General features: G+C 38.4%; 1 protein-coding gene across 16 annotated transcripts in view; it reads left to right on the forward strand.

The window, feature by feature from the left end:
- The window catches only part of ank2b (ankyrin 2b, neuronal), a 201,454-nt gene that overhangs the window by 101,869 nt on the left and 76,666 nt on the right, over positions 1 to 22,919 (forward strand). For 7 of the 16 annotated variants that reach the window (XM_017430277.3, XM_017430281.3, XM_017430290.3 and 4 more), the window contains exons 1-2: positions 5,237 to 5,562; positions 13,915 to 14,016. In XM_017430277.3, coding sequence (XP_017285766.1) covers positions 5,419 to 5,562; positions 13,915 to 14,016 — 246 coding nt within the window. In that variant the 5' untranslated portion in view covers positions 5,237 to 5,418. Of the gene's footprint in view, positions 1 to 5,236; positions 5,563 to 13,914; positions 14,017 to 22,919 lie in introns of those variants that run through there. The other 9 variants (XM_025009128.2, XM_025009126.2, XM_025009127.2 and 6 more) reach the window with 3 other exon arrangements.

The raw sequence follows: 22,919 nt of genomic DNA on the forward strand, positions 1-22,919 counted from the left end.
AGTAAAGTGTTTTCAAATGACAACATTTACATTTTCTCAGCATCCCCCCCCCCCCCAACACACACACAAGTTTGTTTTTCCATCATTATTAGGACTTCCATTTATCTTCCATTCATATCTGTAGTCTAACCCTGACTTATACCCTAACCCTAACCATCACCAGTACATGCCTAACCTAAACTCAGTTCACACTTTAGCCCCAACACACACACACATGCACAGGAATACACCACATCCCATCACATGCGCAGCATAAAGCAATACCAAGTGTTTGCAGCGAATGTTCCTCCTCCTTCTCTCAGCCAGCAAGCCATATGGCCCATCACAGATTAAAAACATTTGTTGACTGAATCGGCCCCGCCCGGTGGATTACCCTCTCTGGGAGGGAGAACAGAGGGTGAGTGTGTGTGTGTTGGATAAGAGAGGAGTGGAGATGCAACATCAGCAAGCTCACAGATAAAAAGCAAAGGTAGCTTTCTTGCTTCAGCTTGATGAGCGGAAGAACTTTCAAACTATCAGTGAAAATTTGGCCAGTAAAACCCATACACACCCACGCACACACCCCCACACATTTATCTGTTAGTATGTCAATTGTCTTAATTGGATGAAGGTGTTGGCAGATGATGGCTCTTCAGAGAGAGGATTGAAGAAGACGTTAACCAAATTAGAGTCAGGAAGGTGAATGAAACTGAACAGGCCTCTGAAGCAAATCTGTCAAACTAAATGTTTTTGTAGGTAATGGAGACAAACAGGACAAAGACGAGACTAAACTCCCTTCAAATATGAAGTTATAAAGTTCCACAATTGTTTATGTGCATCCTTGCTTTGTTAACTGAAGCTCAACCCATGTTTTTTCCTCGATAAAAAGTTTCCTAACTAAATCCAGCAGTTCTCTAAAGGGTGTATCCTTACATTTACTCATCACATTATTACAAATAAGTAAAGCAAACTGCATTTTTACAGTAGTTTCCACAGATAAAAACAATCACAAAAGTAAAATATTACCACTAAAATAACTGACATAAAATGGTTGGGCTGCATGGTAGCACAGTTAGTTAGCACTGTTACCTTGCAGCAAAAAGATACTGGGTTCAACTTGTGGTTGGGGAAGTTCAACTTTTCTACATAAAGCGTGCATGTTCCATTGTCTTTCTCCCAGTGGATGCATGAGAAAACTTTTGCATGCATTGGGAAAAAGACATTGGATCAGATTTTCCATATACAGCCAAAAAATATTCCTGCCAGGTTTTTTGGGAATTCCAAATTTGTGCTAGGTCTGAGTGTGAACATGAATGATTCTTTGTCTCTGTGTGACCCTGTGATGAACTGGTGATCTGTCCAGGGTGTCTGCTGCGTCTTGCCAGTAGGCACCAGTTCCCCAACAACCTTGGAAAGATCTTGTGTCCAGGAGTACATTTTTAACTTTTCTGAGAATTTAGTCTTGTGCTTTTTCACCCCAATTCAAAAGTGACTCTTCTTTTGTTTGTTTCTTTTTTTGTTTGTTTAACTATTAACCGCTTCCAAGAACATTTAAGTTAAAAACATTTTGGCATATATGCATGGGCACCTGATTATGTGATAAAATGGAGGATCATGTTCTGGGATGTACTTGTGTGTACATAAAGGTAAGCGGCAGGTATTTTGACAGTGTATACCTAGATGGTGGGATGAATATTGCATTTTTAGGTAGGGGATTGAGGTTCAAATTCAGTTAAGATCACTGATTTATGATATTTATTTTTAAACAAAGCATGGCAAAATACCACAGTTTATTTAAGTATGCAACCAGATGTAGACTTTTACAAAACTTTTACTTTTAGGCCATATTTAATCCAATTTTAGCCTAGACTTTTGTTCAACACAGTAATCACCCACTATGAGCTCCAGGTGACATCATTATAAAATCTGCATAAAGGAATTTATATTACTACTTCTTTTAAACTTGCACTCTGAAGTAGCATGATAGCACTTAGTGTTCATTCTTTATTCAGTCTGATTCAAATTTAGAGAAAAGCACAGTTTTAAAGCTATAAAACTGACTGCTTTTTCCCCATCGTTTTCAGAGCTGAATGCTGCCAGACTAGCGAGGCAGAGGCTACAGGTTTAGCTGAGCTGGACTGAACCAACTCCAATCTCAGAAAGGGGGGAGCAGAACATACAAATTATATTTAATTCCATTGTTTTTGTTTGTAACTAAGAAAGTAAAATTAGAATCATTAAACACTGTTTTTTTGTTGTTGTTGGGAGTGATAACATGATTTTAAGCCAAAAAATGGGGCAGCAAAATCACAGGTTTGCACCCCTGTTTTAGAAAATAGGGGAACACAGGTCCATCACCTGCTCCATTAGGCAGGCACCTATGTACTGTACATGTGTTTAGTTAGTTGTGGAATCCCAAATTTGTGTAACATTGTACAAGTATGACATATTCTGCCACTTAGAGTAGTGTAATTCCTGCTCAACATTTCTTTCATATTAAATTGAATCAAGTCAAAAAGCTCGGTTTTCCTATTTCCCTTATTATTTCTGCCACAACAAATGGTGGCAGCGGTGGGATTCCTTGTGTCATTTCTGCACCCACTCTGAGGGAAAAGTCTGCGGCAGCCTCTCCCACATTAAGGTCTAGAGAAGGCATCAGCAGACAGGGGGTGACAGAGCCTACTCTGGATTCCTGAACCTTCAGCGCAGAAAGCTGTAAGGTGAGACGCTTGACTTTGTGTTTTGTCAAGCAGATATATTTAGACCTACCTCTTTACTGGTCCACACGGGTTAAAGTCTGCAGATATGTATGAGTGTGTTGTATGTGCTTTGAGAAAGAACTAATATTTGGTGAGTTCAGATGAATCCTTCAAATCTGGTATGCACAGAAGGTGATTTTTTTAGTTTTTTGGCTGATTTGTGGTCAGTCATTTTCCTGGTGGAGTTGAACTTGAGATAGTTTCTCCTTGTTGCACTCGTGTGTGTGTGTGTGTGATTAAGTCAGAAGATGGAACATCAGTAGACAGAGTTAAGTCACATCTCTGAGACCAGCATTTGAGCCACCTGTCAAAAGAGTGAAAGTTTTTTTCCTTCTTTCTTCTACAGGCAAATTTACCAAGGTTTGAAGATTAATAAAATCTAATGATGTTTTAGTTCTGTATGCAGTTATTCAGACTTTTACAATGTCATTCTCTGGCTTACTCAGTTTATATTAATTCATTCATAGAAAACTCATCGGTGCTTTCTCATGTGCTTCCAACAAAGAGCACCCTTTCTCCCTCTGCTGGCATATTCATGAGAACTGTTAGGATGGTATTTCCAACAGGGAAATTATTGTGTAGGTCATGGACTCTACAGAGAATAGGCACATTTACCTCCCTGACGTCACACCAGCAAGGACAAATACATGCAATAAAGCGACTACAAACAAACAGACTTGTGACTGTGGAAGAGGCAGACAAAGCTATGTCTAGAACCTGATGTCTAAAGCCCTTGTTAAACAGCTCAATTGTCATGAAAAGGTCTGAGCAACTTTAATTTGCAATCTGTCCAGCAGGATCAATAAAGGCCTGCTTCGGGCTACGTTCTGACACAGATCTGCATTAACAAAACACCATGTCTGCTGCCAATAACAGGTCCTGACATGAAGGCCTGAGAGCACCAAAGACAAGGTACTGAAAAAGGATGGAAGAGAGCAAATAACTAACTAACCAACTTCAGACAAGAATCCCCTTTGGTTGTTTTCATATCCAAGATTGAAATACTGTTAAGTTAGAAGCAAACATTGGAAAGTGTTCAGCAAGCTGTTGTTTTTCTTTCGGCTGCTCCCCTCTGTGAGGGTCAGTACAGCAAGCAAACTCGCAGAAAAGATTTGGCAATTGTTTTATGTTGGATGCCCTTCCTGGTGCAACCAGGGCTGGAACATGCAGCCTCAGGATTACAAGACCACAGCACTGACCACAAAACTCAAAACAGCTTCGAAAAGTGTTCAGCAAGCAAATATTGAAAAGACCAACTCTGTTATTAATGTGAATGAAGACATTTAGGTAAAGATCACATGAAGACAGGTTACACTGAAGCACTACAACCTCAGGCCCCCTTAACTCTGGATGGTGACCCTGCTTCGCTCCACATTACCTGCACCACCTATTAGAACAAGGCTAAATCGCAGCAAATTTGGAAAACTTCTTTCAATGTGAAGGCCATCCTGACGCTTCTACATTCTTAGTACTCATTAAATAAGTTTCCACATTATTTTCTGTATCTCTGAGATAATTTCCTCTGCCCTCACCTATGATTAAAAACTAATATCTCAATATTTTTTAGCTGAATGGCGATATACGATGTATCTCAATATTTTTTTATTCCTTAACATTATGTGTGCCATATTTTTTTCTTATTTCAAATCACCTGATCCAATATTGCACTCACTGATGGCCAGATGAAGTCTGTCACCAAAACCCTGCATCCTCAGCTCTTGGTCATGTAACTGGGAGACATTTTTTTTTTCGCTTCGATATGTATCGCAACCAAACATTTTTATTGTTCAGCCTGAGACAGTAAACACTGTTTGGCATTTGCAAATTTGTCATGAAGAGACCACCACCATTTCCAGCAGATATTGGACAATAACTAATGAACATAGGGAACATCTCCCTTCACTGCCCAGCTGAGACATATTACCTTCCTGCTGGCACTACGCTGTCCACCTGAGATTTTTTTAGAATTTGTCAAAGAATGTTCAGTTCAGAGTGTGATAATTTTACTGACTTTTGAACTGTCTTAACCTTACAAAGTTTTGGGTAAAACAAACAAACAAACAAGAAAAACAAAACGTATTATTTCCACAATCTGTGTACTTCTTATAAAGTTTACACATAAAAGCATTGCCTTTTGTCAGTTTAGATTCTTATACAAGGAATTTCTAAATTGCTGTTGGACTTTCGAGAAGAAAGTTGCACTGATACCCTTTGAAATGTCTTCCGAACTGTTATTCCATGTTTCAGTGTGTCTCTGGTGTCACTCCCCCTTTCTTAGTTTGGCCTCCTGCCGAGTGCTGACCACCCTATCTGCCCTCTCTACATGCATAGCTGGGCGGGTGGGTGTAAAAATAGCTGGGCAGGGATGGGGCGGGGAGTGTGTGCGTCTGTGTGGGGGGGTTATTAGTCAATGGACAGTTTTAGAATTAGTAATGAGGAGCAGCTAGCACTCTGTTGGCTGTATGGTAAAAGTACAACTTGAGCTCAGTTCAGTTAGGTGGAGGACCAGGACAGGAGGTCTGCTGAGACCAAAGGGAAGTTAGGCTGAGACTGAGGGGTTCAGCCCCCCCTGGATGGTAGCTTGCAAGGGTTTTAGGGGTAGGCAGAGTCAGGAAGTGGATTATCTGGGTGATTAAATGCAGTCACTTTGTTTCGTTACATTCTGATGGGATAGACGTGAATGCCGTACACCATGGGCAATGCAGCCATGTGTAAGGTGTGTGGTTCAGACAAGGGCTTGAGGACTGTCGGGACCCAGGACAAGAATACTTTGCCAGAATACTTCTGTGTGGAGCATTTTCCTGTGCCGCCTCCACTGATGCTGGTAAGATCTCCTAATAACAGGTGCAGCTTGTACAGGATGTCTTTGGGAAGAAGTGATCGGTTTGACAAGAAGCATTTCCTCTTTTTTTTTTAAACACTTGGAAGTTGGTGTCAGCTGAGCTATTTTTATTTTGGTCTTGATGATGGTATTCTTTGAACTTGGGACTGATGAGCTGCTCAGCATGCATGCATTTGTCAGTTTTTTTTCATACCAACCTTTGGTCCTCAGGCTTTCACCGGAAACACTGATTTAATTGCCATAACAAACAGAGAAATAAGCAGGTGCTGTGCAGATTTTAAAAGTGTTTTTGTGTCAGCACTGGTGTGTGAAAAGTGGCGAGGTGTTCTTTCCTCTCTCCTCTACATTTAAAGGCCACTGTGACATTTTTCTAGTTGAAGTGTCCAGCAGCACGTGAACCCTAACTGCTAATATTAAATCCATCTAAATTTAACTGACTTTACCAGCATGCTGCTAACTGCTAATGGTTATGATGCAAGACAAAAAGGAGCTCTAATTCAGTCTGTGGGTCAGTCTTAATGTGGGGCCAGCATTAAACATGCCAGTTTAATCACTACTTTTGTTTGGATTAGTTTTTGGAGCTCTGTTATAACTGTAAATAAAACAGCACCTAACATGCCTGTAGGTAGAGATTTTAAGCACTAGTATTTGTGTGTAGAAGAATTTTTAGGTTTGAAACCGAAGAGTTCCACGTAAATACATGTGAAGCGTGTTACAAAGATGTTACATGTAGCAACATTGCCAAACTATAACTCAGAACTAAAACTATAACAGAGAGGGCCATTTTGTCTTCAAGGGAAATCAAGATTAGATTTTGAACTTGTTTTGAAAAGCTTTACTTTTTTATACCAGTTGTTGATTGCGATGTGTTTTCCTAGGTGTTTGTAGTAAAATGCTATCTCAAGTATAGCACATTTAAAAACAACCTTAGTGTACTAAAGTGCTTTACAGAGTATAAATCAGCAATGCACTTAATAAATAATAAAACATAATAAAATCAAACCAAAGTTTAAAACCAATACAAAAAGTCAATTATGCTTCTACAAAAAAACAAATCTGCTCAACTAGAACTAACAGCCAGTGAGAAGAAATGAGTTTTCAGCGTAAACTAATTAATAGTCTGGGGAGCTCTAATTTTTTCAAAGATAAACAGTACAAAATCAAGGTGCAGGAATGTACCAAGAAAGGTACTGTACCTTGAGTTGTTGCTCCAGCTGTACCTCGAAGGTATGGTATGGTTAAGACGGGTATGGTACTTTGAACAATGGTACATTTTTGTGCCCTTATGTACAAAAATGTGTCTTTAAAGATAACAAAAGATACCATACCTGTAACCTTCAAGGTACAGCTAAAGTGACATTTAATGTCATAGTTTTTCTTTTTAATTTATTTTATTTTTAGCTGAGGTAAAACATCGTCTGGCACAGGCAAATCCAGACAGCTGTTAATTGTCCTGTGTGTAGGAAGAGGATGAGACGATGATCTGACAGGCTGCCATGCCCTCAGTCAGCACTGGGTCCAGATGAGCAGCTATTATCTAATAACATGAGAGAACGAGGCTGAGAGGAGAAACACAAAGAGACAAGCCCAGCAAACAACACAACAGTTTGACAAACAAAGCTGAATGTTATACCTGAGGCAGGAGCACAGTGAGGCCGCCTGAATGATAATGTCATCTAAATCAATCCTTTACAATCCTTTCCTTTAAACTTAGAACTAGGAAGTTTCAGAGTTTCAGTAAAGGACTTTAGATTATGAATGGAATCAGAAACAACTTCATGTTGATCCTATTCCACTGAAGAAACTTTCACATTTATATAAAATGGACCTATGATTAATACTAATTTATATAAACACACACGAGGTAGCTCAATGATGTTCAAAGACTGTTTAACTTTTGTGAACAGCAAGAATTCTGAATTTGGATTGCTAAAATATGACTGACTTCCTGAACAGCTGACTGGTCGATGGAAAGTGTTGAAATATAGTCTTCTTAGAATGTACTCCCTATTTTTTTTAATCATTTTTGCCCCATACATCCCTGTTAAACCTAGACTAAAAGAACAAACAAACCAATCAACAAACAAAGAAAAACATCAAAATGTGTAGCTCAATCAAAAATAGTGAGCTATGACTTTTGGTAGCTGTAAATTGGGATTGCCCTCTGTAGCTCAGGCACACTTCACATAAAAACTTTATTTAAGATTTAAATGGGTTGCAGAAAGTTGGACTTCTTGCAATATAACCTGGCATTTCGATTTATTTTATGATTTGTACACAATCACAGTGTAAGTTTTATGACTTTTAAGGAGTTTACCATGAAATGTTCTACTTGGTGTGTTGATGTCACACACTATCTTTTGGACTGTGTAAACTTTCTGAAGTTTTCGTAAACAAACTCTTTTTACCTACACAAACCGTACACTTCTTATACAGTTTATTAATCAGAAGATGGGCAATTTTTTTGTTTTTTCATCCAGTGTGTCTCTCACTGCCATAGGACTTGTGGTTTTCTCCTAAATCCCACCACTGTTATAAGTTGTGTCACACCTGGTGATAATCTGCTGTTCTGATTGGATTGATGTAGTAATCTCCATTTTGTGTGACTGTGTTGTTCGTAGACCGATGCACACCAACCAAAGAAGCTTTTAATATCACACAGACGGTGTTGACACCAATCTATGAAAGGCATTTGCTTCACAGATTGACTGCTATTTCATTATCCATTGAAGTATGTTGTGCTTCTGCATCAGAATCATATTTGTGGACTCATTTAGCATTTATACACTATGTGTTCAAACCATGTTCATGCTAACGCACATGGAAGGTCTTCTGTTGTTCAGACTTTTGTTTGAATTAAATTGTTATAACGAATCAATATGAAAGTGTGACAAGTCTTTGCTAAAAAAAACTTTACCCAATTATTAGTTGTGTTGTTGTTCCCCTGTTCATAGTTTATTTTCTGGTTTTGGCTACTGGATTGCTCGTTCAACTTTTGTTTTTCTAATTATAGCTTTTGTTCTTGTTATAAGTGTATGGCAAGACACCTCAGTAGCTCTACATTGCAGTAAAGAAACCTTGCATTCATTTGCTGAAGTTGTATTTTTTAATATGAACAAGGAAAAAAATGCCAAGTGACATGCATCTTGGGAAACCTTGTGTTGTTGTTATGTTGTGTTAGAAGGGTGGGACCGTGGCTCTAACAGCTCTGTTCTCCACCACAGAACTTAGTTGGTCAACCAGAGTAATAAACTCAGTCAACCATCCTTCAATCTATTCTGCCTCTGATAATATAAACAATATTAAAGAAACAACAATTTTAACTCACCTCTTTAAAAGACCTCTAGCTGATGAAGCAGACTGCTGGAGAGACAGCAAAAAACACATTATTTTGAAGCCTATGGTCTGGTTAGTTGCTGTTCGGCAGCTTGTTGTTGTCCGATGGACTGTTGCTGAATTGCTCTCCTTTTTTGTTTAAAAAATACATTTATACTGCAGACATATTGGCATGTTACATCACTATGACTACTATATGGCAGCCATACTGTGGCACAGCTGACAAAACAACATGGACAGTAAGTTGACAACAAGTTTCGGGAGTAGAGTGATTTAGCTGCTCTGATACCTTTCAATGGAAAATACCTTCATCTGTTGTCGAATACAATACTTAGACTCATATCTGGACACCCCTGCGCAACATCTTAGCTTAAAACGTTGGCATTAATTGTCAGAGTCACCACTGGCTACCACAGCTAATTGATCTTAGTCAACACAAAAATAATAAGTCAGTCAATTTTACAGATATTGAGCTGACATTGATGTGGCAGTACCTGAGAGTCATCACCAACACGTACTTTGAGCATGAGATCGCATAGGATCGCACATAAAGTCATTTTCAAAGTTGGATCAAAGCAGCTATGAGCCTGTTCTATCTCATCAGAAGACGATCGCAGATTAAAAGTGTGGCTTTAAAGGCAGCAGGCGGTATGCATTCCTTCAAGAAACAGTAGGCCTTTCATTTTATAATGACACAGACCCAAACAAAAACACTGCCTTTCATGTTTTCTGGGCTAACTTTGCTGACAGACATAAAGCGCTGTTGTTATGGTTACCACCTGGGAGGGCAGGGCTTGTCTGTATAGAGTGGAGGGGGGGTCGTGAGCAGTGGTCCCTCACCGTGCATGTGTGGGAGAAGAGTAAGGCGATGGGCTGTGAATTACTGATGAAGCTCTGTGCACACAGCAGAGACGGACAGTGACTTTTGTAAATGAATGTTTGATGTAAAAGCGTTGGTGCACAAGCTGCAGCATTTGTCACGCTTGGCAGGTTGGATTAAGTCATGAGGGAAAGCATCGACACACAGGATGAGAGACAGGAAAGGCTGTATGAAGGATGTCAGTGAGGTGATGTTTTTATATCTCACTCTAACCACCAATGTCCAACCAAGGCATTCTTAAATTAAAGGCCTAGCATTCCCTGAAGAAAAGCATATTGCCCACCACTTTTCATGCCAGAGTTTTAGACTAAGATCATCCTATGAGTTGTAGAACTTTTGGTCACACCTTAAAATTATTGCTATTGCAATTTAGGATCAGCTGGCTGTGGCGGCTCTCTTGAAGTGGGTTGGCTCCAAAACTTAATCAGTTGTAGATTACATTCAGTGATTATTTCCTGAACGTTTTATTGAAATATATCCATTGGTCCAATAGCTATTTTGCTAACAAGCAGCCCAAATTGACTCCAACGGCGAATGGTGAAGCTTCGGCAAAAATCTCACACACTGAACAGCACTCGGAGTATGTGTCGTGAATGACTGAGCTACAACCACACTAAAATTAAGCATAATATTTGTAAAATTTTCTTAATCATAGTTTTTCTGTGTTTTCTAAAAACACTTGACTTTGCTGGGCATCTTTAATTGGTTTGGCTTCAAAAGGAAATCAACATCCATGCACATCCATTGTATTTTTTTTTAAAGTTTCCTTAAAATCCGTCCAGTTGTTCATGAGATATTTTGTTAACAGACAGACAGCGTTGACTCCAAATAGTTAATGACAGAATTTTGAACAAAGATATTGTTCAAAATCTGTTAGTTCTCAAATTATTTATTGGGGATTCAGTTTGAGTTCCTACCACCTGAAATCTTTGGTCCATTTCTGTAAAACTGACTGAATCGTGGCCTTCAGAGGAGGGTTTTCTCACTTTCACAGCACATTTAATGTGTTTCCTTCGGTGTGATTGACACGCTGACTACACACCTTCAATCCAGGGGTTATGAGACAATTTCTGTCAAATACTGACAGCCTTTTTTTTTTTCTCCTTTTCTCTGCTATGTTAAATGTTTTTCATTTAAAAGTCTTGGTTGTCTGAAGGTCCTATTGGTCCAAGTGTAACCATAGAAACCAGCCAAATGCAGAAGGATGAAGGCAAGTTCTCACAAAATGTGACTCTGCAGCTCTGAGAAGAAAGTGAGAATATTATCAGGCTTGATTGTTGCTTTGGATGCTTCTACCAGTGTTAGTGAAAAAGAAACAAAGAACATGAGACTGTGACTACATCTAGCATGGGGTAGCAGATAAGAATGTTTGATTTTCTTTTCTATGATTTTAGCTTCTAGAAGTTCCATCAGAGACTTTATTTATTAGAGGAAAGCAAAAAGTGAGGACGAAATGGATAACTAACAATCTACTTTTGGTTTTTAAATATTTTGGTGCTGTTAAATCAATATTTTGACCATTTTTTGAATTCTCTTTCGAAGTTATGAACTCCTAATATCTTATATAGCTGTGCAGCTTGACATTCCTGCGTTCCATGATTGCAGAGTTAGAACTCAGACAAGGAACTGTCCACAGACTGACGGACAGCGTCATGTCATAATACAACCCTTCTTATGACGGCTTAAAAACTAAATGTTGAAGGTTCTCTGTAGTACAATAAAACATATAGGGTATGTTAATAGCAGTGTAAAGCAGCCATCAGATGAGTGTTTAGAAGTAATTATGTCTGTATTGCTGAGTCTAAGTGATGCAGTGCAGTCCTCTGCAGCAGTCAGACAATAGCTGACTGCAGGTCAGTGACAAACTTCACATCTGAATATGTGTGTGAAGTAGTCATCAGTGCTGCAGTGTCAGTGCTGCATCCTTTCTCTTAGTCCCTCAGTTTCTGAGGAGGGAGGGGCGGGACACTGAAGCATGAAAGTAAACACTACACATCTTATACAAACTGTCACTCTAATAAGAGATCATCTTTGGGTTTAAAAACATATATATCATCTGCTACAGTGTCCATAAGCAAGCCAAGAGTTTTCCCATCAGTTTCAGTGAGATGCTGCAGAGGACCAGCACTTGACCCCGGGCTCCCAGGTGGAAGGAGTAAAGCCAGCTCGACTGCAGTTAAAAAAAACCCAAAAAATCTCAGTGTTTTTCCACAGGACTAGCAGAGAGCAGGGGGCTTTGAACAATCTGTATGTAAGCGAGGATTTAGAGTCAGCGAAGGGACCAGGAGAAAAAAAAGCTGAATCATTCTGCCTCCTTACAGCTCTGGACAGTTTCCAACTGCAGCTCATCCGGCATCTGAAAACAGACAGGGAACATGCCCTTCCCAACACGGGACACAAACATTGTGATGCTAATGAAAAGCACCATAAACACGAATACAAAACCAAGACGTTCAGAACAATATGGCTGTAACTTTCAGCTTTTGTAAGTTTTATACTTTTTGAAATATATAACTTCATTCGCATTTTCTTTTCCTCAAAGAAGTGCATTGCGATCTTTTAAATCCTTCAAAAACTTTGCTCTCTTTGAAATTCACTTTGGAAAACTGACTATGTTTGTCTCCTCATGCGTCCTTTTCTTTCCTAATGTTTCGTCTCCTATAAATCTTTTAGCCTTTTCAGTCTCCTCATGTGACCTTTGTCTTTTTATGTCTCTATCCTTTTTGTCTTTTCATGCATCTTTGTCTTTTTTTGTCCCTTTTGTCTTTTTACCTCTCCTTATGCTTCCTTTCTACCTTTGTATGTCTCTTCGTATTTTTTTTAGTCTTTGTGTCTTCTCATGCATTTTTCATCTCTCTGCTGGGTCTGTCTGCCCCTCTGCTCCTGGTGTTTCTTCTTATTTAGCTTTTTAAACTAACAGTGACAGTTCAGCTTTTATTCGATTCACTTTCACCCTTTTCAGCAAATTTCAGGAGTCGTTCTGCACTAAGCACTCACACTGCATTTTGCAGAAAATGCAAACTTTTCTAGTTTATTTGTATTTTCTCCTTTTCTACCTATGGATAAATGGATGATCAAAGATAACTTTAAGCTTCCAACATACCGGCATCCTGTACAATTAAAATAATGGTAATGATCAGAAAGATGAAGCTCGCTAATTTAAATCATCTAAAAAGAATGACATGCACATTTTACTAACAAACAAACAAATAAAAAGGCAACTTTTAGACCAGCAATTAAATCAAATGTGCAAAGAATTGTGGCATATAAGTACTGGATATAATTCCAGAAGATAAAGGTGTATGTCGTCTGCATAGCTGTGTATCTTGTGTTTACTGTGGTTGATTTGTGCCAAAGGATGTCAATATTAAACAGGTGCTAGAATAAAACATTATGGGACAACTGCATAATACAGAATATAGGATCTTGTGATGTACAAATGATCTGAAAGGTAAAAGGGACCTTTTTACAGTTTTTTTAAACTGCATTTTAAGAAAACTTTCTGTTTTTAGAAATTGCTCAATAATCTCTGAGTTGTAACCTATAATGATGTGCAGCAAAATGACTGATAAAATCCTGGCTGTTTTTAATCTGTCCTTATTTAAAACCCTAATAACTCCCAAAATATGCAATTTTTCAATATTTTTGATTTGGATTTTTATGCTTCTATTACAGTTTTTTACATCATTGAATTACTGTTTGGGCATAATGTACGTATGTATGAATGTAAACAATTAACTTGTAATTGTTGGCAACAAGTGCAAACATGATTCTGCAGATTTTCTTCATTTATTACAAATTATGCAGTAAACGTTTGGTAGTGAATGTGTATTTTTCTTAGATGATACAAATATACAAAAAAATTTCAATCAAAAACATTCAAAAATAATGTTTTTTTTAAAGCTATAATGGCTTTAACCCCACCCCCTGGAGAAAAGAAATCATAAATTGTTTACTTTTCCTTCAAAAGTAACTGAGTTAAGCCTAGCTTTGTAGAAATAGTGTCTCATTTGGCTGGAACAGTTAAAACCATTTTTGTTAGCCAACAACAAGATGAAAAGTTTGTTTATATGTAAAATAGATTAATTTAAAAAATGTTTGTTTTGTGTCTTTTCCAGTCGGACAGTAATACCAGTTTTCTACGAGCAGCAAGAGCTGGGAACATTGACAAGGTTTTGGAATTTCTCAAAGGAGGCGTGGACATCAGCACCTGCAATCAGGTAAGAGGTGAACAGCATGAGATCAGTTACTCTCAAACATACAGTTCAAACCCACATTTCCAAAAAAAAAAAGAAGGAAATGGTTCTGAAATTCACTGACTAATTCCATGAAACCTCTGCAACACTTCAAAAGAGTTGGTAGAAAGGCAGTTTTTACATTTGTACTCTATACCAGCGGTCCCCACGGACCGGTTCTTTATCAGGCAATATTTTTACGGACCGGCCTTTAAAGGTGTGGCGGATAAATACAACAAAATAAAATGATACGACCGGCATGAAAACGGGGGTATTTTTAAAACATAATAAATGTAAATCCAACAGCTTTGTTATCTCTGTCCTGGTGTTGCGTTATCAACATGAATAAGACCCTCTCCTCCCCCTAATGTTCTCTGGTCAATACGACGATGTTTAATCTTTAAAATAAGAGACACCACAAATATAAAGTGCACAAAGAATACAACTCACCATAACGCTGAATCAGTGGGAGCCCTGAGCCTGTTTCTTAGTAACGAGACGGTCCCATCTAGGGCTTCCAGAGATGTTTGTTTTTTACTCATTTTGCTGCTTGTGGGTTTGTTTTTAGCAGTAATGTATCACGTGACCTAGATAAGCATTTTGACACACATCAAGAGTGAGTCATAGACGGATGTAGTGGAGAGAATCCGGTCAGTTTTTCAAAATAAATGTTGTTCAGACTCGGAAAAAAACAAACAAAACGGAAATACTGTAAGTTAATTATTCTTTCTGTTCGGCCCGGTACCAAATGACCCACAGACCAGTACCGGTCCGCGGCCCGGGGGTTGGGGACCTCTGCTACACAATTGGTTTTATTGTCCCTTTATTAGTTTGAGAGCAGAGAATCTTGACTGTCAGGATTTTGCAGGAGGAGTCTGAGTCCATGCTGTCAGACAGGTCATAGGTCACACACATCAAAGCGTGATTTCTGGCTTTGGCTTTTTACACACTGAGGCCCAGATTTACAAAGAAGGCTCAACACCTGTTTTTTTTTCTTTTTTTGTTGTCCCCACTCTTTGTTCCATCTAAGCATCATATTCACAAAGCATATAGTGCTTACTGTGCAGTTGCACAAACAAGCCTGTGAAGTCCAGCAAGTGTGGGTCATTTGCTGTCTTTTTGCATCAGATCATAAATGTCCTCACTCGGGTTTGGCTAGAGGGTTATCTTGCATAAGAGCTTTCAATGATATTTTAAATACTTCAGAAGATATTTGTTAATATTTGGATTTAAAGCTCTATGTGTTAAAAGGTTCTATATTTATATACTGTAGATTCTGAATGTAAAACAACAACATCTGTGATGATTGTTGGTGGATGAGGACCCAAGAGTGCAGAGCAGCAGATAGGCAGGCAGGAGTGACTCTAAAAAATGTTTAATAATTAACTAAATCCAAGAAGGCAGATGTTCCAAAAACTAAAACAGGACTGAACAGGAACCTTACATAATGGTCTGACAGAGCATGAATGACAACAAGGAGCTTTTATCTGCTGGGAGGGTTGATTAGGGAGTGAATGCAGCTGGGATGATTACAGATGAATGACGTGTACGTGACAAGGAAGCTAAGGAAAAACACTCATTGGGAACATGGAGCTCAAAACCTAAGCCAACAGATTTGACTAGTGGCAAAAACCACAGATAGCTGATAACTGGAAACAATCTGACAGAAACAAACAAGAAAACTGAAACATCCATACCAAGAACTGAAAACAAGGGACTAAGGCAAATCTAAACAGACAAAATAAATAACATTAAAACAAGAAACCTTCCAAATCATGACAACAACAGGGGTCTGTACACCTCTTTTTGTGAAGGCAGCAGTGCAGCAGATTGCTCCTCTTTCTCGGTTTCTTTTCCTGAGACACAATTTCTACCAGCTCTGAGGAGGTGGTAAGTATTTCATCTTGTGTGTGTCATCAACAGTGCAGGTCTTTGAGAATCAGACGCTATTATCCCTGGTGGTAATTTACATATATGGGGGAGTTTGTCTTCAAATGGTGCATAATACCTCATTAAAATGTGGGCAAACTGCACCAGCTCAGAGAGACTTTGTACCGTTGACAATCATAGGGTATCTTATTTTCCAATGACTTTGTGGTTAAAAAAAAGGTACAAAATTATGTAAACATGTACTTGTAAAAACACTCAATCCATTGGTAAATTTGAGCATGAGATCTTTGAGGTTTTTGATACAGTTTGGCATTTAGAAATATTTCTATTTTTACATGATCTGATTCCTTGATATCAAGTCTCTAAGATCCGTCATTACTTAAAAAGACTGAGACTGCTGTGAACACTTCTGTTGTACCAAAATGCTGACCAATGATTGGCTGTTTGTAGAATCTTTCAGAATGGTCAGGCTTGCACCTTTTATGAACTATTTTTGCCATTTTCTTTCTCTTTTTGTGCCTTACTAGCATTTGATTGTACATTTTTGAGTTAAGGGCAAAAAGTAAAAAACTTACGATCTTACGAAGGGTAATTTGTTTCACAGTCAGTAGATTTGCAAATACAAACACACACACACAAACAAGAAACATTAATACATGACAAGAAAACATACTAAAATGAAAACACTAAGATCACAATTACTCATTTAGGAGCCTGGTTCCTGCAGGGATAAGTGAATTTTCCAGTCTGTTAGTCCTACATTCTTGGCACCAGACACCTGCGTCCGGACGGGAGCAACCTGAACTCACCATGGAGTGGGGGGATCAGGATCTGCCAGGATCAGGCTGGCCTTTTTCACTAACCTCTCCTTGTGTAGGTCATTGTGGTTCTTCAGGGCTGTAACAGCAGTTTTGCTGCACATCCGGACAATCTCGAAGAATTTGCTCCTGTTCTTACATGATAAAGATCCAAACCAGCAAATGAAGTTAAAAGACACTCGATAAAACATGAATAAAACATTCTCATAAAGGTAGAATCCACACTACAACCCCAGAGCTTATGATAAAAGTATATTTGCTAATGAGCCTTGATAAAAAGTGATTACAGTATTTTGTTGTTTTAATGGAAAATCTATTTAAATAAGCAACAATGATGTAGTATACATTTATACATGTCGTGAAAAATAAACTACTGACATTCAGCAGGTTGAATTTGCTTGTAAACTGATGTTTTCAACCTAACCAAATTAAAGATACACATCTGACATATGAGGCTTTTCTAATGTAATTAGTTGGCTTACTTGGGGCGGCATGGCTGAACAGTGGTTTGAGCTGACGCTTCACATCGAGAAGGTTTCAGGTTAACTCCAGCCTGGGTCCTTTCTGGGTGGAGTTTACATGTTCTCCCTGTCCACATGTTGGTTTTCTCCTGGTACTCTGATTTCCTCCCACAGACCAAAAACATGCAAGTTAGGTTAATTGGTAATAAGGTGTGAGTGAGAGCGTGAATAGTTGTTTGTCTCCTTTGTCTCTATGTGTCCCTGGGATGGACTGGAGACATGTCCAGGGTGTCCCCCGCCTCTCACACAGTGACTGCGGGAGATAGGCAACGCTGCATGGAAGTGGATAAAGAAGATGGATGAATGAATATTTGAGGCCTGAATTCTAGTTTTAAACTTTTTATTTCTGTTCTGGCTCTAAAGTTACTGTTAAAATGATAACTCATTCACACTCCCTGAAGACAAAGAGCAACATGTACTCTGAATGTCTAACATCGTTGCTGTAAACTTCCCTATGCAGTTTTGGAAAAGTTTAAGTTTTCTAATGAAGCTGGCCTCTTGCTAACTGTTCAGCAGATGAACATTTGTGTTATTACTGCCCATAGAGCTGTTTCTACAGTCCTGTCAACGTGAAGCTGAGTTTGATCAGACGCATTCTTTATTTAGACCCGGTTATTATCTTGTCTCCTCTGAGCCCATTAGCATTCCAGACATAGATGAAGAGGAGAAGTGAAACCTGATGGGACGTAAACAGTCCTGTCCTAGCAACAGTCCTAATGAGCAACCCAGTAAACAAAGGTCACATGAAATGGAAATGTAAGATTTGCCAGTAGCTCTGTGGTGTGTGTGTGTGTGTGTGTGTGAGGAGGGGAAAGGGGAGGGGGGGTGTTTTCATTCTCATCTAATGTGGCAGGAATGATGTTGCACTGATCACACTCACCCTTAAAGATATTTTAAGCTCCGGTGTTTGAATGTGCTTCATGCCACATGATGCTTTTGGAATCATAGCAAATTACAGAAAGCCTCTGAGGGGCTCAAACATAAATTAAAGGTTTAACATTCCTTGATAAAATGCATATCGCCCGCTGCCTTTCATGACAGTCTTAGGATAAAATCAGCTCATGTCAAGAAATGATCGCAGCTGTTTTGGTCAAACGTTAATAAAAAAAACAACATTTCACGCATACCTCAAGATGTCACGCTAAGAGTTTATGTTGCGAATAACTCTCAGCTACTACCACACCAAATTTTAGCTCAGTATTTGTAAAATTGATAAATGGAGGACTTCCTGGATCATTTTGTGCTTTGTAAATAATGTGTTGTTTACTTATTCACAAATCCCCACTTGATGGCAACTCACTGTCTTCTTACAGTGAGTCACTTTCTGTCAGATTATATCTTTCTCTAAAACTGTATCCATCCTCTATATGGGAGTTATTACACAGATTTTGCATATATTTTTTCACATAATGTCTTCTTTATGTGTATGCCATCCCTACTATGTCTGTTGTGAATATTGAGATTTTCTCTGTATATTATGTAATTTTTGAAGATTTATTTTGATGAACACACTTTGTTTATTTTTATTGGATAATTTGTTTGATTGGGAGTTGGCTTGTGAGTTATTTTATATATGTGGCCTGACAAAATAAGGTGACAAATATTATGGATTTGGGAAAGCAGTTGACTGAAAATGAGCATAACAAAGTGGGTTAGTAGTTTAATAGAGGTGATTTGAGGGCAGGTGTAGAAGGGTGACAGGAGGTTGTGTGAATGTACAGTATGTGTGCTGCTGTCTGAGCATAGGCTGTGTATGCTGAAGGTGCTCAGAGGCTGTATCGATGTATCAATCTGCCTCATCAGTACGTCTCTAGTCAGTCCAAAAGTTTATTCAACCCCTGGCGGACTAATGAAGCCTAGGCATAAATTCAATGAAGGGCGATGTATATGAGCAGCCGAAACACAAGAGAAATGTTCCGGTTTCACCTAAAAACAGCGTTGTGTTAACAGTGCCTGGGTGGGTTCAGGGTTGACAGGAAGTTTAGGGAAGCCCCATGCATTGTTTCACAGATGCCCCCTGCCAGCTGTGAACCACATCGCTGTGTTAGGAACTCACGTGCAGATGATTCTAGGATGAGCATTTACTCTCTGTGGGATCCCACCGGGGGTTCCTTGTTCTCCTGTGGGACCCTGAGCCTTAAGAGACTCCATAATGAGGGAGATCTTTAGCAAACATGGAGGGGATTACTTACTGAATCAGGGGCTAATTGTGTAGTGTAGCCTACTGCTCGTGTTACTGAAAGGATTATCATTCATGGGTCACTTGGAAAAGAAAAAGAACCTTCCACCCCATAATAAGAATCTCAATTCAACTCCTTGAAAACAGGATGGTGTCTGTTAATGGAGTCATTTGTATCTGATAAATGATTTAAAGTTAGATTTTTACACTGATTATAGTTAATGCACATCTAATCAGAGTTTTCTCCATTAAATGAAGTAAATGGTGTGTCAAACAATGTTCAAAAAATTAACCAACAGTTCAGCTCTCACCCTGCAGTGTAAACCTCCTCAGCTCTTTTAATGCCTTTTAATTTGATGTTTTGGTTTGATTTCTGTTCTCTATCATTAGGTTTATGTTGTGGCTTAAAGTTGTTGAAGTAAAAGCAGTGTTAAAGCCTGCTCCAACCAAATGACAGATGAGGGTGTTGGGCTACAGTAGCAACACTGAACAGAAAAGCCGAGGCGTTAGCAGCTGACAAGAGCTATAGAGCTAACAAGAGTGGACATGTCTAATTTTTGTCAAGTGGAAACAAAAATAGATGTTTGCCGGCATATTTAGCCAAAAAATAAAAGCTTGCAAACCAATATTGTATCACAGTGGTGTTGAATTAAAACTCAGGAAGGTCTGCCTAAAGAACTTAGGCGGTTCTTGCCGCAGATAAGAAATGAATAACTGTAAATGTGAGAAAAGTTCTGCATTAAAAACAATTATTTATTTATTTTATTGAAATTTATTGAATCTTGGTCCAGATGAGACTTCATTTGGTTCTGTTATTTAGGGACACCGACTATAATAAATGTAAAGTGATTAATTATTCTGCATTCACACATTTGTTTCTCTGTTTTTATTTTTCCAAAAGTAATTTTAATAATCTAACTACTTCTACACTTTGTGCTAATTTAGCCATTCATATATCAAAACGTTCAGCTCATTCAGGAGACTTGGTTTTTATAACAAACTTTTCAAAATATTGAACTTTATTTACATTTTATCCTCTGAGGTCTCTTTAGTTCCTTCAAAAACTCCAATATATTCTTTAAAAGTGCTGGCTATACTTTTGTCTTTTTTATGGTACTTTAGTCTTTGAAAGGATTTAGGTTTTATTTGGGTTTATTGTTTTCATGTTTTGTCTTTTTATAGTTCTGCTTCTTGTGTTCCTGTCATCATTCACTTCTCCTTGTTTACTTGCCTCACCCATCTCCACCTGCTCCTCGTTAGTAATCACTCACCTGTGCCCACTTCCCCTAATTACCCTCTGTCTTTAAAACCTGGTGATCTCCTCCACTTACTCACTGGTTTGTTTGTATATTTCCCTTGCTGTCTGGTTCTGCTCATGTCCCCCACTTATGTTTGCTACGTTTTTGTATTCAGTTCTGTTTGTGCTGCCTCATCAGCATTTTATTTTTGTTCTATATTTTATAATAAGTTATTTTCCTTTAAGTTCTTGACGTGACAGTTTTTAATTACCAGTCTGCTATTTTTACCTAGCCTTTTCCTACTTTTAGATAGCATTTTGTTTTTTTTTAGCTTTTATTTAGGCTTTTCCTTCTTTTAGTTAGGGGTTTGGTATTTTCAGCTTTTAGCTTGTGTTTAACAGTTTTTAGTTGGTGTTTTGGTACATTTATCTAGACTTTTGCTTCTTTTAGCTAGGGTTTTGGCTAAGGCATTGCTACTTTTTGCTTTTAGCTAGAGTTTTGCTCATTTAAGCTTGTGTTCTGCTTCTTTTAGCTTTAACAACTTGGTTTTAGTTTCTTCAGCTAATTTCAGTTGTCGTTCAGCACTCTGCATTCAGGCTGTATTTTCGTAAAAAAAACGTTTTTCTAGTTTATTTATTTAATTTGATGCCTTTTCTCTGACTTTAAAGCCCTCAAACACAATTAAGTGCATAAATAATGCTAACAATGTTGAAAACTAAAAATATGGCCATGCTTAATTAGCAGTTCATTTGCCTGTGATAGCCAGCTGCCAAAAAGCTAAGTCAACAAACAATCTTCAGAAATTTTCTAGTTTCCTTTCACTTTTCTTTTCCAAACACTTGGCCGTGTGTTGCAGACTCCCAGGTTTCACCCTTTTTTCTCTGACTTGAAGAGTGAGGCCTCCACCACATGATACTTGTTCTCATTAGAGGTCATGAGGGATTTAAAACTTGATGCAACACTAAAAGATCAAGTCAAGGAGAATACTCTATTCCCTTAACTATTTATACAATGTGCCCTCACATATATTACAGTATTAATGAAGTCTTAATTATTAAAGGCCCAGCATTCTTTAAAGGAAAACATATCACCCACTACCTTTTGTACCAGAGTTTTAAGTTAAGGTCATCTTATAATGAGAAGGGACAGAGTTATAGCTCTTTTGGTCAAACCTAGTAAATGATTTTATATGTAATATTGTGAGATATTGGTTGACTCATTTGTACAGGTACCTTCATTGATTACTCTCTGAGAATTTCATTAAAATCTTTCCACTGGTTCGTGACATATTTTGCTAACGAACAGAGTTGACATAAACACATCTTTAAGCAAAGATGTTACACAAAATGTAGCTCTTAACGTACGTGTTGCGAATGTCTTTCAGCTACTACCAAACAACACTTTAGGTTAACATCTGTAAATTTGGCTGAGTTAGAGCCATTTCTGTGGTTGCTAAAGTTGCTTAGTTGAGGCAATCATCTTGAATTACATTGACTCCAAAAGTTAATCAGTTATGGATCTACACTCAGTGATTACTGAGAGGTTTATTAACATTTAGCCAGAGGTTCATGAGAAATGTTGCTAACAGACAAACCAGGTTGATGCCAATGGTTATTGCGAAAGTATTAGGCAAAGATTAGGTATAATGTCTAGAGCAGGGGTAGGTAATCCTGGCCCTCTAGAGCCACTTTCCTGCATGTTTTCCTTGTTTCTCTGCTCCAACACACCTGATTTGAATCAATGGGTGATTAACAGGTTTCTGCAGAACATGAAGAGGTAATTTAACCTCTGAATCAGGTGTGTTGGAGCAGGGAAACAAGGAAAGCATGCAGGATAGTGGCCCTCAAGGACCAGGGTTGTCCACCCCTGGTCTAGAGCTTGAACTAAAAGTTGGGGATGAGGATCAGCTACTATCAGACCAAATTTTTAGCTCAGTATCTGTAGAATTCAGTGAGTTATATCCATTTTTGTTGTGGTTTGTTTTAATTAGTCGTGCTGCCATATTGACTTAGTGTGACTCCAAAAGTGAATCAGTCATAAATGTACATCAAATGATAACTTTCTGAGAGTTTCATTAAAATCCGTTCAGCATTTCATGAGTTATTTTGCTAACAGACAGACAAACACACACACAGACATGGGCAAAACCATTATCGCGGGTGATATTAAATGTTTGCGCCGGGCTTCAGATTGAGAAACAGGAGGAAACGCACATAGAGAGACACAAACACATCTAACTATT

This window comes from Kryptolebias marmoratus, linkage group LG7 (assembly GCF_001649575.2).
Source record: "Kryptolebias marmoratus isolate JLee-2015 linkage group LG7, ASM164957v2, whole genome shotgun sequence".
NCBI classification, from domain to species: Eukaryota; Metazoa; Chordata; class Actinopteri; order Cyprinodontiformes; family Rivulidae; genus Kryptolebias; species Kryptolebias marmoratus.